This window comes from Salvelinus namaycush, chromosome 7, assembly GCF_016432855.1.
Source record: "Salvelinus namaycush isolate Seneca chromosome 7, SaNama_1.0, whole genome shotgun sequence".
Lineage (NCBI taxonomy): Eukaryota > Metazoa > Chordata > Actinopteri > Salmoniformes > Salmonidae > Salvelinus > Salvelinus namaycush.
In genome coordinates, this window is record NC_052313.1 from 8,311,358 (window position 1) to 8,328,857 (window position 17,500).

At 41.8% G+C, this 17,500-nt stretch overlaps 1 protein-coding gene across 1 annotated transcript in view; it reads left to right on the plus strand.

The window, feature by feature from the left end:
* The window catches only part of LOC120050489 (catenin delta-2-like), a 363,309-nt gene that overhangs the window by 317,105 nt on the left and 28,704 nt on the right, over window positions 1–17,500 (plus strand). The window contains exon 21 of the mRNA XM_038997076.1: window positions 14,329–14,455. Coding sequence (XP_038853004.1) covers window positions 14,329–14,455 — 127 coding nt within the window. The remainder of the gene's footprint in view (window positions 1–14,328; window positions 14,456–17,500) is intronic.

Genomic DNA, 17,500 nt, shown 5'->3' on the forward strand with positions numbered 1-17,500 from the left:
TCCACCTGTGTGCAATCTAAGTGTCACATGATCCCAGTATATATACACCTGTTCTGAAAGGCACCAGAGTCTGCAACACCACTAAGCAAGCGGCACCATGAAGACCAAGGAGCTCTCCAAACAGATCAGGGTTGGGTTATAAAAAAATATCAGAAACTTTGAACATCCCACGGAGCACCATTAAATCCGTTATTAAAAAATGTATAGAATATGGCACCACAACAAACCTGCCAAGAGGCAACAAGAGACCAAAGATAACCCTGAAGGAGCTGCAAATCCCACAGCGGAGATTGGAGTATCTGTCCATAGGACCACTTTAAGCCGCACATTCCACAGAGCTGGGCTTTATGGAAGAGTGGCAAGAAAAAGCCATTTCTTAAAGAAAAAAATAAGCAAACACGTTTGGTGTTCGTCAAAAGGCATGTGGGAGACTCCCCTAACATATGGAAGGTACTCTGGTCAAATGAGACTAAAATTTAGCTTTTTGGCCAGCAAGAAAAATGCAATGTCTGCACAAACCCAACACCTCTCACCACCCCGAGAACACAATCCCCACAGTGAAGCATGGTGGTGGCAGCATGCTGTGGGGATGTTTTTCATCGGCAGGGACTGGGAAACTGGTCAGAATTGAAGGAATGATGGATGGTGCTAAATACAGGGTTATTCTTGAGGGAAACCTGTTTCAGTCTTCCAGAGATTTGAGACTGGGGCGGAGGTTCACCTTCCAGCAGGACAATGACCCTAAGCATACGGCTAAAGCAACACTTGAGTGGTTTAAGGGGAAACATTTTTATGTCTTGGAATGGCCTAGTCAAAGCCCAGATCTCAATCCAATTGAGAATCTGTGGTATGACTTAAAGATTGCTGTACACCAGCGGGACCCATCCAACTTGAAGGAGCAGGAGCAGTTTTGTCTTGAAGAATGGGCAAAAATCCCAGTGGCTAGATGTGCCAAGCTTATAGAGACATGCCCCAAGAGACTTGAGAGACAGCTGTAATTGCTGCAAAAGGTGGCTCTACAAAGTATTGCCTTTGGGGGGTGAATAGTTATGCATGCTCAAGTTTTCTGTTTTTTTTGTCTTATTTCTTGTTTGTTTCACAAAAAAAATATTTTGCATCTTCAAAGTGGTAGGCATGTTACGTAGATCAAATGATACAAACCCCCCCAAAAATCTATTTTAATTCCAGGTTGTAAGGCAACAAAAAAGGGAAAATGCCAAGGGGGTGAATCCTTTCACAATCCACTGTACACTTGGAAATACACTTATAAATGGACAAACAATGATAATAGAACATGAACAAAAAATAAACATTATTAACATTCCCAGTGAGGTTTAGGAACTCCTAGATTTATGGCCTCTGTGATCACATCAAGCACACTGTCATTTCCATTCATCATAGAACACTGATAAGAACATGTGGAGCTGTTGACTTCTTCCAGTTCAACTTTCTTTCTCTTCTGGTTCCTTAGAGAGTGATAGCACAAGACTTGAAAAGCAAAAAGAAACACAAGACATAACAGCATTAATAACGTGTTAAGATATGCACACTTATATATGCATGACAATTCCCACTCTCTCTTCGCCTGACTCTATGCCTTCAGGATACTTTTCTGTTGGATTCCACAAAAATGAAAGCCCAAAAAAGACTCCTCATGCTTTCGCCCAGTCTTCCCCTTTCCGGCCACAGGTTCCAAGCCATGTCATTTTCACTTTGTTCCCCATCTCCTCTTGATGCTTCTACAACTGGGGACAGAACCGTCCACCCGTTACGTTCTATGCCCCTGTGATACAGGTCTCCATGCCGTCTCCTTCATTTTCATCCTTGGGTGTTATCTCAAGATACAGACTATGGACCTTGTATGCAATTAATTGTACCGTATCATCCAGCAATCTCTATGTATTGATGCGATTTACCATTAAAATTCTGATGACACGGTAAAACAAAAAAATCAACAACAAAAAAATGTCATGATTGACTCAAGGTATCATCCAGTGAGTTCTGTAATAACCTCCCTGTCGGAGGACACTTAAAGATAATGTTTCTAGAGAGAAAAACCCTCCCTAGGCCCAATGAATTCGAGCAGTGCACCCTCCCCTCAGTGTGAGAGAAACTCTCACTAAAACTCTAACTAAAACATTTTATAAATGATCCAACCCTTTTTTTCTGAATAACATTGTATATACGACAAATGTCAAAGAACATAAAAACCTACTGTTACCGTTGAAACCATTTTCCAACTTAGTTCATACTCCCTTATTTTACTGGCAACCTCTCAGAAGAGTTTACCAGATCAGGGAGTTAGCACCCTAACCCATGGGGGAATCCCAACAATCCAGAACACCCAATCTGGTGACATTTGTATCAAAACAAATACAAAAAATGGAATAAGCAAAACACAGATCACAATCCATTTCATGAACTCAGCTATACACAGATCACAATCCATTTCATGAACTCAGCTATACACAGATCACAATCCATTTCATGAAATCAGCTATACACAGATCACAATCCATTTCATGAACTCAGCTATACACAGATCACAATCCATTTGGAGTAACTGTCAACCCACATTAACATATATTTCTCCTTCTATATGCAGACTGAACAAAATACAGGTGTGTATTTATGCAAGATCAGGGCCCCAGGGAATTTGTCATTTCCCCTTTTGAACCCATGATTAACATCGTGATTCAAAATCAAACACTCCATGTTAATTCAAAAATAAACTAATTTGAAACTAATTTGAATAACCCATGAATTTACAATTACAACTCTTGATAACTCCATAAGGAAATAATGGTATCCCATAAAGAATGGTAAAATAGAACAGAGACTGGTGTTTCTTATTCATTTTATAATTTAATCCCACCTGTTTCGATCATTTCTAGTGAGATTGATCAGGCCTCGCCAGAAAGTCAAGATTTAGGGCCTTCGACACCATTAAATATTTCCTCTCCCTTTTCTTTCCCTGACTTCAGAAACCCTTTAAAAACATTTTAAACCTTTCCATCATTCTACATACCCAATTTATAACCAAATTGAAAAGCCCCACTAAATAACAGGCCTTACTTATCTGGGAACTCCGTTTATCCAGAGACTTGTATACTTAACACTGCCGAACATCACTAACTGGTCTCCCCAAGACCACAGTCTCTGGGAACATTCCAACGAGAGATAATGAAACCCCCTCCTCTTCTGGAAAATAAAGTGTACATTTCGCTAGCATTCACTATGCTACATCTTAATCAGCAATCCAAAAGTATTAATTATAAACCAAACATGATAATGGTAAATCCACTGTTCTTACTCCAATCAATAAACGTTTGTTTAAATCCACCCCAACGTTTGTGTACCTTTTATTTAGTACTAGCCTTACACACGGCGACTCGCCACCAAGTCCAATGATTCACAGGTCTTTTTTCCTCATGATTCTCCATAACCACCGCACCAAAATGTTCATGAATAAAAAAAATGTAAAGTACATTTTAGGTTTGGTAACCCTTATGCTAATTCCTCGTGACCCCTCCACCTTTTCGTCCATTCTAGAAATCTATTTCATAACAACATAAAATGTCTCATGAGTTTAAAACCCTCCCAAGGTTCTCTGAGTTACCAGGAGTGTTCTGCCAGATAATTTTAATTTGTTACATCTTTAGAATCCATCCCCTTGGCATTTCGCCTAGATTCTTCAACCTAATATACTTTTTTTCCTGTGGCAAATTTAGCCAATTTCTCATCATTAGAAATCAGTGATATTTGATCCCTGGCATCTATTAAAAAGTTGGGTAAGACATGTTCTCAGACATCTTCTTTCACATAGAAACTGTAATCTCTATGAACTACTATCGATCGAACCGAAGCCATGCACTGCTATGTAAAATGTTCCTGTCCCGCTGCCCTCGAGAGTTTGCTGCTGTTCTTTTGAAAAAGACACAAATGCTTGCATGGCAGCATTTCCTCCGAATGCAGCAGGCTCCATTCCTACTTTACACTCCCTTTTCCGATGCCCAACGGCCCCACACCTAAAACAGGACTCTGTCTCCCTACGCTTTCATGATTTTCCACTACGTTTCTTTGTCTTATCTTGGCCATTGAATCTATAGTTAGTGACTTTCGCTGTGGCCATATTAACCCCTCGCACGTCTGCGAAGTGAACTCTCAAAGCAGCATGCTCTATTTCATCCACTACCCCCGCAAATGCCGTTTTGATCACAGGTTTCAAACCTGCCATCAAAGCCGACATACAAATGATATCAATGTACTCCCGTACCCAGTCTTTTTGCAGCTGAGTACATGTACTAATTCCGGGTTCATCTGTTTTTATTTTTTGTTGATAGAAGGCTGACATCAAAACGCTGGTATATTGAGCTTTTGATTCTGGTTTTATGTCTTTGTGCCAAGTCATAATTGCCTCCCTGAATTCTTTATTTGATTTGAATTCTCCGTCAGCAGGGAAATGTTGCCCAATTTTATCTAATTTGCTAAAACGTTCCGATATTCAAGCCGTATTGGTAGAATGCTTGTGCACTTCTTTCAGCGCCTCCATGGTTTTATTAAAATCCTCTAGCTCCGTTCTACAGGGAGAATCGGAGAATGTTAACTTCTCTAGGGTAGGGGGCAGCATTCGGAATTTTGGATGAAAAGCATGCCCAAACTAAACTGCCTGCTTCTCGGGCCCAGAAGATATGATATGCATATAACTGGTAGATTTGGATAGAAAACACTCTAAAGTTTCCAAAACTGTTAAAATAGTGTCTGTGAGTATAACAGAACTGATTTGGTAGGCAAAAACCAGAGAAAAATCCATTCGGGAAGTAGTTTTTTTTTGTTGGTTTTGTAGTTTTCTATTCAATGCCATTACAGTATCCATTGACTTAGGACTCAAATTGCAGTTCCTATGCCTTCCACTAGATGTCAACAGTCTTTAGAAATTGTTTCAGGCTTGTATTCTGAAAAATGAGGAAGTAAGAGCAGTCTGAATGAGTGGACCCTAAAGTGTCACAGAGCTTGTTCATGCGCGAGACCGAGAGAGTGCCTTTCTTGTTTACCTTTCATATTGACGACGTTATTGTCTGGTTGAAATATTATCAATTATTTAGGCTAAAAACAACCTGAGGATTGAATATAAACATCGTTTGACATGTTTCTATGAACTTTACGGATACAATTTGGATTTTTTTGTCTTCCTGTTTTGACTGCGTTTGAGCCTGTGGATTAGTGAAGAAAACGCGCGAACAAAACTGAGGTTTTTGGATATAAGAGACTTTATCGAACAAAAGGAACATTTATTGAGTAAATGAATGTCTGCTGAGTGCAACCATATGAAGATCATCAAAGGTAAGGGATTAATTTTATCTCTATTTCTGACTTGTGTAACTCTTCTACTTGGCTGGTTACTGTTTGTAATGATTTGTCTGCTGGGCTATGTTCTCAAATAATCGTAAGGTATGCTTTCGCCGTAAAGCATTTTTTAAATCTGACACCGTGGTTGGATTCACAAGAAGTTCATCTTTAAACCTATGTAAAATATGTTTTGTTTTCTGAATTTTTATAATGAGTATTTCTGTATTTGAATTTGGCGCCCAGCAGTTTCACTGGCTGTTGAAGAGGTGGGACGCTAACGTCTCACGTACCCAAGAGAGGTTAACCATTTTCAAAGGTATCGCTACCCACTTCCCTGGAGAATAGTTATGGTATTTGTGCCTATTAATTGGTCACGGCACTTAATACCTTGTATTAGAACCAATACTGTAGCATCTGCAAATGTATCACTGGAGAATACAAATGACCTAAGGTCTGATTCCACTGCTGAGCCTCAAATATCACTGTTGTTGATAATACACATTACCAACACGATTCACATTTGTCTTCCTATTTCCACATAATCTGTCATGGTTCCCCCTCCCCAAAGATCATAAACCGACCTTTCTCTTATTGCTACCGTTACTACAGACGTATCTTGTTCAAACATTCATACACACACACACCCTTCGTATCTGCGACTGGGCTTCCACCCTCCTTATGGGTCTGGCCAATACACCACTACACTAGGGTTTCCCTCCACCCTGTTCAGGACTTCCCCTCTCTCTATGAGATTTACCCTCTACAGGAACTATCCTGCTCGGGACTTTATCTATGAGATTTACTCTCTACAGGAACTATCCTGCTCAGGACTTACTCTATACTTTATGGTACTAGCAATAACCAACCTACTCGGGATTTACCCCCTAGGACTTACCCTCTCCAGGTACCAACCTGTTCGGGTTTGACTTCCGGGAATTACCATATACCACAAAGCTACGACCAGTCATTACTCAATGGGCCTACTGAATAAACTCAGGCTTTCTACGTCCGTATCCTATAATTGTTCAGCCTACGACTCTCATCTCCCCAAGATGTCAAAACGAGTGGAAACAGGTTAACCTCTTTCAGCTAGGGGGCACTATTTTTATGTTTGGAAAAATAACGTTCCCAAGGTAAACAGACTATTTCTCAGGCCCAGATGCTAGAATATGCATATAATTGACAGATTAGGATAGAAAACACTCTAAAGTTTCCAAAACTGTCACAATATTGTCTGTGAGTATAACAGAACTGATTTTGAGGGCGAAAACCTGAGGAAATCCAACCCGGAAGTGCCTTTTATTTGGAAAAATCCCTGTTCCATTGCCTGCCCCTCCTCCATTTCAAAGGGGTATCAACCAGATTCCTTTTCCAATTGCTTCTTCAGGCTGTGACCAGGCTTTAGACATAGTTTCAAGCTTTTATTTTGAAAAATGAGCGAGATTTATCAAAACGCGTCAGGTGTCCTTTGATTAGTTCATGCACCCGAGAGTTGTAGCTCGACATTTTATTTCTCTGTAGTATTGAATAGTTTACCGTCCGGTTGAAATATTATCGATTATGTATGTTAAAAACAACCTGAGGATTGATTATAAAAAACGTTCTACGAACATTACGGATACTTTTTGGAATTTTCGTCTGCCCTTCAGGACCGGAACGAGCCTGTGGTTTTCTGAACATAGTGCACAAACCAAATGGCGTTTTTTGGTTATAAAACTAATCTTTATCGAACAAAAAGAAAATGTATTGTGTAACTGGGAGTCTCGTGAGTGCAAACATCCGAAGATCATCAAAGGTAAGCGATGAATTTTATTGCTTTTCTGACTTTCGTGACCAAGCTAATTTGCGGCTAGCTGTTCTTACTGTTTTGTCTAGTGATTGATAAACTCACAAACGCTTGGATTGCTTTCACTGTAAAGCATATTTTCAAAATCTGACACGATAGGTGGATTAACAACAAGCTAAGCTGTGTTTTGGTATATTTCACTTGTGATTTCATGATAAAAAAAATACTAAACATATTTATAGAATTTGGCGCTCTGCAATTCAGCGGTTGTTTACGAAAATGATCCCGCTAAAGGGATCCGTGCGTCAAGAAGTTAATGAACTGTGCCTGCCCTGTTTGTTGTGCCGGCTCCTGTTTCACTGATCTGGACTCTCTGGTTTGTCTTTAAATCGTGGTGAATCCTGCCGACAACGCCAACTGTTAGGTTCTAATTTTCAGAGTCAAAATTCTGAACGGTCACTATGAAAGCTTAAACCAAGTTTATTCTTCCAGAGGGTCAATACAGCTGCATTAGACAAAGACATGGTTTCACCCGTGGTAGTATACATTCCCCACTTTGGGTGGAGTCACCTCCTTAACACCCTACACATTGCATCGTTATTTCTAGGCAGGGAGCTGAGTGATATTGGACCTTAAACGGTTCCTCCCCTTTTCCACACTGCCACATGTGACCGTTTTCCCTGCCCTCAGCCCCTCCCAAGCTTCATTTTGGCACCCCTCATGTCTCGTTTATAACTAATAATTAATAATAGTTTAAGCTCAGAAAACCAAAGTATAAGTCTACTACTGTTAGTTGTGAGGTGTATTTTAATCATGGTATTTTAATTATCTTCTTTGTGGGGGGGGGGGGTTGTAAATGGTCACCAATCTTTGGTGTTTGTGCGCTAGTGTATGCTTGTGCACATGTATGGGTGAGTCCACGAGCATCTGTGTGTGTGTGACACATAGAGAGAACACTGTCGTGTGTGTGTGTGTGTGTGTGTGTGTGTGTGTGTGTGTGTGTGTTATAATATTAGTAGTATTAGTAGTGTGTGTGGTGCAGTATTAGTGTTATTAGTAGTTTGTGTGTTTTATTAGTAGTGTGTGTGTGTGTGTGTGTGTGTGTGTGTGTGTGTTGCGTAATTTTAGTTGTGTGTTTGTGTTGTATAATATTAGTAATGTGTGTGTGTGTGTGTGTGCGCGCGCGAGTGTGTGTGTGCGAGTGCGTCTGTGTTGTGTAATATTAGTAGTGTGTGTGTGTGTATGCGAGTGTCTGTGTGTGTGTGTGTGTGTGTGTTGCGTAATTTTTGTTTTGTGTGTGTGTGTGTGTTTGTGTTGTATAATATTAATAGTGTGTGTGTGTTTGTGTGTGTGTATGTTGTGCAATATTAGTAGTATGTGTGTGTGTGTTTGGTGTAATATTAGCAGTGTGTGGTGTAGTGTGTGTGTGTATCTGTGTAATAATTGTAGTGTGGGATGTAGTATTAGTAGTGTGTGTATTGATGTGTGTGTGTGCGTGCGTGCGTGCGTGCGTGCGTGCGTGCGTGCGTGTGTGCGTGCGTGCGTGCGTGCGTGCGTGCGTGCGGTGTGTGTGTCTGGCTACTGACCCCCGTCAGTGTGTGTGTGTGTGTGTGTGTGTGTGTGTGTGTGTGTGTGTGTGTGTGTGTGTGTGTGTGTGTGTGTGTGTGTGTGTGTGTGTGTGTGTGTGTGTGTGTGTGTGTGTGTGTGTGTGTGTGTGTGTGTGTGTGTGTGTGTGTGTGTGTGTGTGTGTGTGTGTGTGTGCGTGCGTGCGGTGTGTGTGAGCTGTCCCTTATCCACACTGTAACTCGGCCACTCAGGAACATTCACTGTCTTCTTGGTAAGCAACTCCAGTGTATATTTGGCCTTGTGTTTTAGGTTATTGTCCCTGTTGAAAGGGGAATTTGGAATTTTGTTTTGTGTGTGTGTGTGTTTGTGTTGTATAATATTAATAGTGTATGTGTGTGTGTATGTTGTGCAATATTAGTAGTATGTGTGTGTGTGTTTGGTGTAATATTAGCAGTGTGTGGTGTAGTGTGTGTGTGTATCTGTGTAATAATTGTAGTGTGGGATGTAGTATTAGTAGTGTGTGCATTGATGTGTGCATTGATGTGTGTATTGATGTGTGTATTGATGTGTGTGTGTGTGTGTGTGTGTGTGTGTGTGTGTGTGTGTGTGTGTGTGTGTGTGTGTGTGTGTGTGTGTGCGGTGCGTGCGGTGCGTGCGGTGCGTGCGGTGCGTGCGGTGTGAGCTGTCCCTTATCCACACTGTAACTCGGCCACTCAGGAACATTCACTGTCTTCTTGGTAAGCAACTCCAGTGTATATTTGGCCTTGTGTTTTAGGTTATTGTCCCTGTTGAAAGGGGAATTTGTCTCCCAATGTCTGCTGGAAAGCAGACTCAACCAGGTTTTCCTCTAGGATTTTTCCTGTGCTTAGCTCTATTCCATTTCTTTTTATCCTAAAAAACTCCATAGCCCTTGCTTATGACAAGCATACCCATTACATGATGCAGCCACCACCATGCTTGAAAATATGAAGAATGGTATTCAGTGATGTGTTGTGTTGTATTTGCCATAAACGTAACACTTTGTATACAGGACATAAAGTTCATTTATTTGACACATTTTTTTTCTGATTTACTTTAGTGCCTTGTTGCAAACAGGATGCATGTGTTGAAATTATTCTGTACAGGCTTCCTTCTTTTCACTCTGCCATTTAGGTTTGTATTGTGGAGTAACTACACTGTTGTTGATCCATCCTCAGTTTTCTCCTATCACAGCCATTAAGCTCTGTAACTGTTTTAAAGTCATCATTGGACTCATGGTGAAATCGCTGAGTGGTTTCCTTCCTCTGGGGCAGCTGAGTTAGGAAGGACGCCTGTATCTTTGTAGTGACTGGGTGTATTGATACACCATCCAAAGTGTAATTAATAACTTGCACCATGCTCAAAGGGATATTCAATGTCTGCCAAAAGGTGTCCTACCAATATGTGCCCATCTACCAATAGAGGCCCTTCTACCAATAGGGGCCCTTCTAGCATTGGAAAACTCCCTGGTCTTTCTGATTTTATTTGTGTTTGAAATTCACTGCTCGACTGAGGGACCTTACAGATAATTGTATGTGTAGGGTACAGAAATGAGGTAGTCATTCAAAAATCATGTTAAACTCTATAATTGCACAGAGAGTGAGTCCATGTAACTTATTATGTGACTTGTTCAGCAAATCTTTACTCCTGAACGTATTTATGCCATAGCATCAAGGGTTGGATACTCAAGACATTCCAGCTTTTCATTTTTAATTTAATTTGTAAAATATTCTATAAACATAATTCCACTTTTACACTTTGACATGGGTTTTGAATACTTTCTGAAAGCACTGTATAACTGTGTCTATCTCCCTCTATTTCACTTTCTCTACCCAATGCTTTCTCTACCCAATGCTTTCTCTATATGTCTGTTTTCTCTACTCTTTGCTCTCTGTCTCTCTCGCTCTCTCTCTGTCTATCTGTCTCTCTCTCTCTCTCTCTGCTTTCTCTCTCGGTCTCTCTCGCTCTCTCATTCTCTGTCTATGTCTCTCTCTGTCTCACTGTCTCACTGTTTCTCTGACACTCTGTCTCTTGCTCTGCTCTCTCTCCTCTCCTCTGTGTCTCTTTGTCTCTTTGTCTCTCTCTTTCTGTCTCTTTGTCTTTCTCTCATTCTCGGTGCATTCAAGGGTTGTTAAATCTGAAACAGCAAGACAGTCAGCTGTCTCTTTTATCTATCCTTTTGCTGACATCAACAAGTGCCCACGGCAGAGTCAGAGACACTAACTGATTGGGCTGCTAAGGAGCACAGAAACAAACTCAGTTCAAACCAATAGTGTGATATCTACAGTCTACCTGAGGCTAGGCAACAGCATATACAGCAAACACAGAATATTATCCCATTGAGCTAGCTCTGACAGCTGACGTTAGTCAGGTCATTATGCGTAACACATGAAGGTCACAGGCATACTGTGTACATGCGTCATGTGTGTGTTGGATTTATAGGGTGTGAGGCTTATGTGTGTATAGACATGTGCTGAACTACATGTGTAGCTCTGCATGGTTCCCAGGCTAACCATAGTCTAGAACCAGAGAACATCAGCTGGGAAGGATGGTGTCATGGAAGTATGGTGTGATAAAGGATGGTGTGATGGAAGGATGGTGTGATGGAAGGATGGTGTGATGAAAAGATGGTGTGATGAAAAGATGGTGTGATGAAGGATGGTGTGATGGAAAGATGGTGTGATGGAAAGATGGTGTGATAGAAAGATGGTGTGATGGAAAGATGGTGTGATGAAGGATGGTGTGATGAAGGATGGTGTGATGAAGGATGGTGTGATGAAGGATGGTGTGATGAAAAGATGGTGTGATGAAGGATGGTGTGATGGAAAGATGGTGTGATGGAAAGATGGTGTGATGGAAAGATGGTGTGATGGAAAGATGGTGTGATGAAGGATGGTGTGATGAAGGATGGTGTGATGATATGATGAAGGATGGTGTGATGGAAAGATGGTGTGATGGAAGGATGATGTGATGGAAGTATGGTATGATGAAGGATGGTGTGATGAAGGATGATGTGTTTGAAGGATGAAGTGATGGTATGATGAAGTATGGTATGATGAAGGATGGTGTGATGAAAGGATGGTGTGATGGAAAGATGCTATCATGAAGGATGGTGTGATGGAAGGATGGTGTGATGATATGATGGAAAGATGGTGTGATGGAAAGATGGTGTGATGAAGGATGATGTGTTTGAAGGATGAAGTGATGGAGGGATGGTATGATGAAAGATGGTGTGATGAAGACTGGTGTGATGGAAGGATGATGTGATGGAAGTATGGTATGATGAAGGATGGTATGATGGAGGATGGTGTCATAGAAGGATGGTGTGAATCGGGAAAGTGTCTCTAGATGTCTTTGAAATAGTCCCTTTAGCCGTACATTATTTGGCTTAGGAATTATGTAGTAAGATCAGTGTAGTTGAAATGTGTTATTAAATCCTGTATTCCCGTTACTCTAAGTGGCTCAACACTTAAATATGAAATATGTCTAACATCAAACACTCTCATCCTAGTGTCTTCAATCCCATTCCCACTTTGATGTGGAATAGACCTTTTTCTGTGAGAAAGAGTCACGACTAATTTCACACACACACACACACACACACACATACACACACACGCACACACACACGCATACACACACAGACAAACACGCACACACATACAGCCGTCTCAGTGAAAACAGAAAGGGGATTTGATTTGGCGGGAAAGTAAAGCATACAACGCTGAATGTTAAAAAGTGTGAAATTGAATGAGTGTGGTGAATCAACAGAAATGGCCATGGGTGATGCCTGGCCGGACAGACCAATCTGTCGTAACTTTTACTCAGCCTAATCGCATCACACAAACAGACACTAACACAAGCTCTGACACTCACCTTGTGCATAGGGCTATAACATGTGCTATAATGTGTGCTATAATTGCCTCGTCCCTTGCATTCTTACGGCCTGGAAAAGCTGTACCTGTCCAATGGCCTTAGACACAACAGGCACAATGGTCGCTTGGCAACAAAACTCTCTCCTTGCCAGTGGGGAGCTGTGGCATGGAGGGATGTAGAGAGGGAGGGATAGAAAGAAGAGAGGGAGAGGAAGATTAGTGAGAGAGGGGGGGGGGGGGTGGAGGGAGAGAGAGGTAAAGATAGAGATGGAGAGAGTAAAATGAGTGAGGGTGTAGAGAAGGGTAATGAGAGGAGAGGAGAGAGGGGGATAGGAGGAGAGGGGATAGGAGGAAGGAGGAGAGAGGGGATAGAAGGAGAGAGGGGATAGGAGGAGAGAGGAGGCGAGAGAGAGGATAGCAGGAGAGAGGAGAGGGGAGAGGGGATAGGAGGTGTGGAGAGAGGGGATAGGAGGTGTGGAGAGAGGGGATAGGACGAGAGGAGATAGGAGGAGAGAGGGGATAGGGAGAGAGGAGTGGAGAGAGGGGATAGGAGGAGAGAGGGGATAGTAGGAGAGAGGAGGCGAGAGAGGTTATAGGAGGAGAGAGAGGGGATATCAGGAGAGAGGAGAGCGGGATAGGAGGAGAGAGGGAATAGGACGAGAGGAGAGAGAGGAGATAGGAGGAGATAGGGAGAGAGGAGTGGAGAGAGGGGATTGGAGGAGAGAGGGATAGGGGATAGGAGGAGATATGGGATAGGAGGCGAGAGGGGAGAGGAGAGAGGAGGAGAGAGGGGAAAGGAGGGAGAGTGAAAGAAAGTGGGGCATCTTTGATCCTTCAGGAGCTCAGCAGGAAACAAGCATGTCACAGGCAGGGCAGGATTGTGTGTGTGTGTGTGTGTGTGCGTGTGTGTGTGTGTGTGTGTTAGCAGATAAAGTATAAGGTGTATCATGGCATGCAGGTGGAGAGGGAGTTCCCACATGATGGAGAAATAGTGATGCCAGAACAGTCTTGGTAGTTACAGTATATCAGTATTAACTGTAAGGGTTATGGATCTTCTATAGCCAATCCTAATGTTTTATGATTTATGATTTCTTAGGTGTTGTTTTTAGTTATCCTGTTTTTATTCTTCACGGAAGAGTTTTATAACTTCCATCATATCAACACAGTAATTATAAACTGGGTGGTTCGAACCCTGAATGCTGATTGGCTAAAAGCCGTGGTATATCATCAGACTGTATACCACAGGTATGACAAAAACATTATTTTTACTGTTCTAATTACGTTGATACCCAGTTTATAAAAGCAATAAGGCACCTCTGGGGTTTGTGGTATGTTGCAAATATGCTAAGGGCTGTTCTTAGGCACGACACAACACAGAGTTATTGCTTAATTATACAGCAGCAATTATGTGAGTGAAGTTTTGGGTTGTTTAGGTAGAAAAGCATCGTTAGACAATTACTTAATTGAACCAGCTGAGAGTTCTGTCTCTTCTATTTACAGTCATTATATGAAAACAACAGCTGCTGTACTTTGTTATATCATACATCTGATGAAGGACCGGACAGGGATCAGTATGTGTGTTTTATTGTGAAGACGTTTTAACATACTGTATCTGTCTGTGTGTGTTGTGTAGGATGGATTTGTTCATGTCTTTGTACTTTAAACATGTTTCTCTCTCTTTCTCTCCCTTTCTGTCTCTCTATGTATATCGCTCTCTCCTTCTCTCTCTCACAGGATGGATACTCTCAGTATCACTTTGTTGGTTCTGCCTCTACGATAGAGAGAGACAGACAGAGACCCTACTCCTCCTCTCGCACCCCTTCTGTGTCCCCCGTACGAACCTCACCCAACAACCGCTCAGGTCAGTGCGTGTGTGTGTGTGTGTGCGTGTGTGCGTGCGAGAGAGAGAGAGAGAGAGCTGTCCCTTCTTGTCACCCCAATAAACTCTTCCCTCTAACTTCGTATCCCCTTAACCAGGCCAATGAGCCAGAGAGCTATAGGAGTACATTAGCATTATCCATTAGCATCAGCGCTAACCTGCCTGTGGCTGTGCTTCCTTCACAGTGGGTTTAGCATGGTGATGAGGCAGAAAAGTGCTTTTACTCTCCCTGGCTTAGTGGACTCTTCAACTGACCCTGGCCTCAACTTCAGAGCAACCAGCTTCCATGCCTAATGGTGTGTGTGTGTGTGTGTGTGTGTGTGTGTGTGTGTGTGTGTGTGTGTGTGTGTGTGTGTGTGTGTGTGTGTGTGTGTGTGTGTGTGTGTGTGTGTGTGTGTGTGTGTGTGTGTGTGTGTGTGTGTGTGTGTGTGTGTGTGTGTGTGTGTTCAAAAGCTTTTCCAGGTCATTGGTAAGCCATCACTTTTTCGTACCACTCTACTAAGAACTGAGATGGTGTAGCTGGTATTATAATGCTGTAAGTGAGTGTGTGGTATAGTAGAGGGTAGGGGTGAAGTTAGACATGATGACCTAAGTTGGAAGAGGAAAAGATGAGAAGATGAGGCGAACTTTGAATATTGACGTTGAAAAGCAGGAGCTTTGAGGAATATAGAGACCCTGCTCTCTCCTCTATCCCTCATCTTCCCCCTCTCCACACCTCTACTTTTATTCCCTCTCTCTCTCTCTCTCTCTCTCTCTCTCTCTCTCTCTCTCTAATCCTGCATTCCATCATTCGCTCCTTCCTCTGTTCTCTAGTACATGCTGTTCTGTATCTACTAGAACCATGTTCCTCTGAGACTGATCAAAGCAGATTGAGAGTGGGAGGAAGGGAAGGAGGGGGGGGGGGGGGCAGTCAGAGAGAGAGATTTTGTTTTATTGAACGTTTATTTTAACAGGGAGTCAACACTGAGACCGAGGGTCTCATTTCCAGGCGAGCCCTGGTACACAATACACACTGAGATACAATTAAAACTACACATGCATAAATACATTAAAATACACACAAATATGCAAAAACGCCATCATAAAGAACAGTTCAATTTCTCAGCTACTAGGTCCTCAAACAACACTCAACTGCCTGAGAGGCTCCAGAACATCACATTTTAATGAGCTCTGCAAATTGCAATCTTAAAAACTAAAGGCGGATTTACCTAATTTGGTGGATCCCCGAGGAACCTCAAGAGTTAACCAACCCTGTGAACATGTTTTGTAAATCATGTTTTAATACTTCAACAATGAAGTTAGGTAAGTCGGAAAGCTTGTGTCGTAGAGCTTTGTAAATAAACAAAGAGGGAGTAAGGAAGTGACCTATGGGACTTTAATAAGGACCAGCCAACCTTGTGATACAGGATGCAGTGATGCGTATTAATACTGTCACCAGTGATAAAGCAAAGGGCGCTATTGTAGACAGCATCCAAAGGTTTAACCTCTACGGGATAGGTGTCCCTCCACCGGTTGAGCTAACGTGCACTAATGTGATTAGAATGACATTGTAAGTAAAAAGAACATTTCCCAGGACATAGACATGTCTTATATGGGCAGAAAGCTTAAATTCTTGTTAATCTAACTGCACTGTCCAATTTACAGTAGCTGTTACAGTGATAAAATACCATGCTATTGTTTGAGGAGAGTGCACAACAACAAAAAACTTTTATCACGGCAACTGGTATGATACATTCACCTCTGAAGGTAAATAATGTACTTACATTCAGTAATCTGGCTCTGATGTGTCATCCTGAGTGTCCCAGAGATAAAATATAGCATAGTTTTGTTCGATAAAATCCATTTTTATATTAAAATGTAGGAACTGGGTTCTAAAGCTTAGACCCCTGCTGAATCTATTGGCTGTGTGCTTATGGGGTGTTTGTCAAAATGATATCCAAAAAAGTCGATTTTTCAGGGTGTCCTAAGTTGGTGCGAGTTGGTTGAGTTAAATTGAGATTAAATGTCTTTCAGTCTTTGATACTGGCATCAACCATTCCAGGTTAAGATCACCAAATATATGAATAATTCAGAATTAGAATAGTTAGACAGAAAATCAGACAATTTGCTAAGAGCAATTGGGAGAACATGAATCAGTCCAAGGCCACAGCTCTGGGATTTCAGATCAGATGGAGTCTCTAACACAAACATGCTATGATCAGTAGGTAACCCTCTATATGAAATAGACATGGAGTTGGCTTAAAATGCTATGCAGTGCCTTCGGAAAGTATTCAGACGTCTTAACCTTTTCCAGATTTTTTTACGTTACAGTCTTATGGTAAAATGGATTAAATAAATAAAAAATCCTCAGCAATCTACAAACAATACCCCATAACGACAAAGCGAAAATAGTTTTATTTTAATTTTAGCAAATGTATTAAAACTAACAAATAGAAATACCTTATTTACTGTACTTAAGTATTCAGACCTTGTGCTATGAGACTCGAAATTGAGCTCAGGTGCATCCTGTTTCCATTGATCATCCTTAAGATGTTTCTATAACTTGGAGTCCACCTGTGGTAAATGTAATTGATTGGACATGATTTGGAAAGGCACACACCTGTCTATATAAGGTCCCACAGTTGACATTGCATCTCAAAAACCAAGCCATGAGGTCGAAGGAATTGTCAGTGGAGCTCCGAGACAGGATTGTGTTGAGGCACAGATCTGGGGAAGGGTACCAAAACATTTCTGCATCATTGAAGGTCCCCAAGAACACAGTGGCCTTCATCATTCTTAAATTAAAATAGTTTGGAACCACCAACACTCTTCTTAGAGCTGGCCACCTGGCCAAACTGAGCAATCGGGGGAGAAGGGCATTGGTCAGGGAGTTGACCAAGAACCCGATGGTCACCTTGAGTTCCTCTGTGGAGATGGGAGAAATTTCCAGAAGGACAACCATCTCTGCAGCACTTCACCAATCAGGCCTTTATGGCGACGCTCCCCATCCAACCTGACAGAGCTTGATAGGATCTGCAGAGAACAATG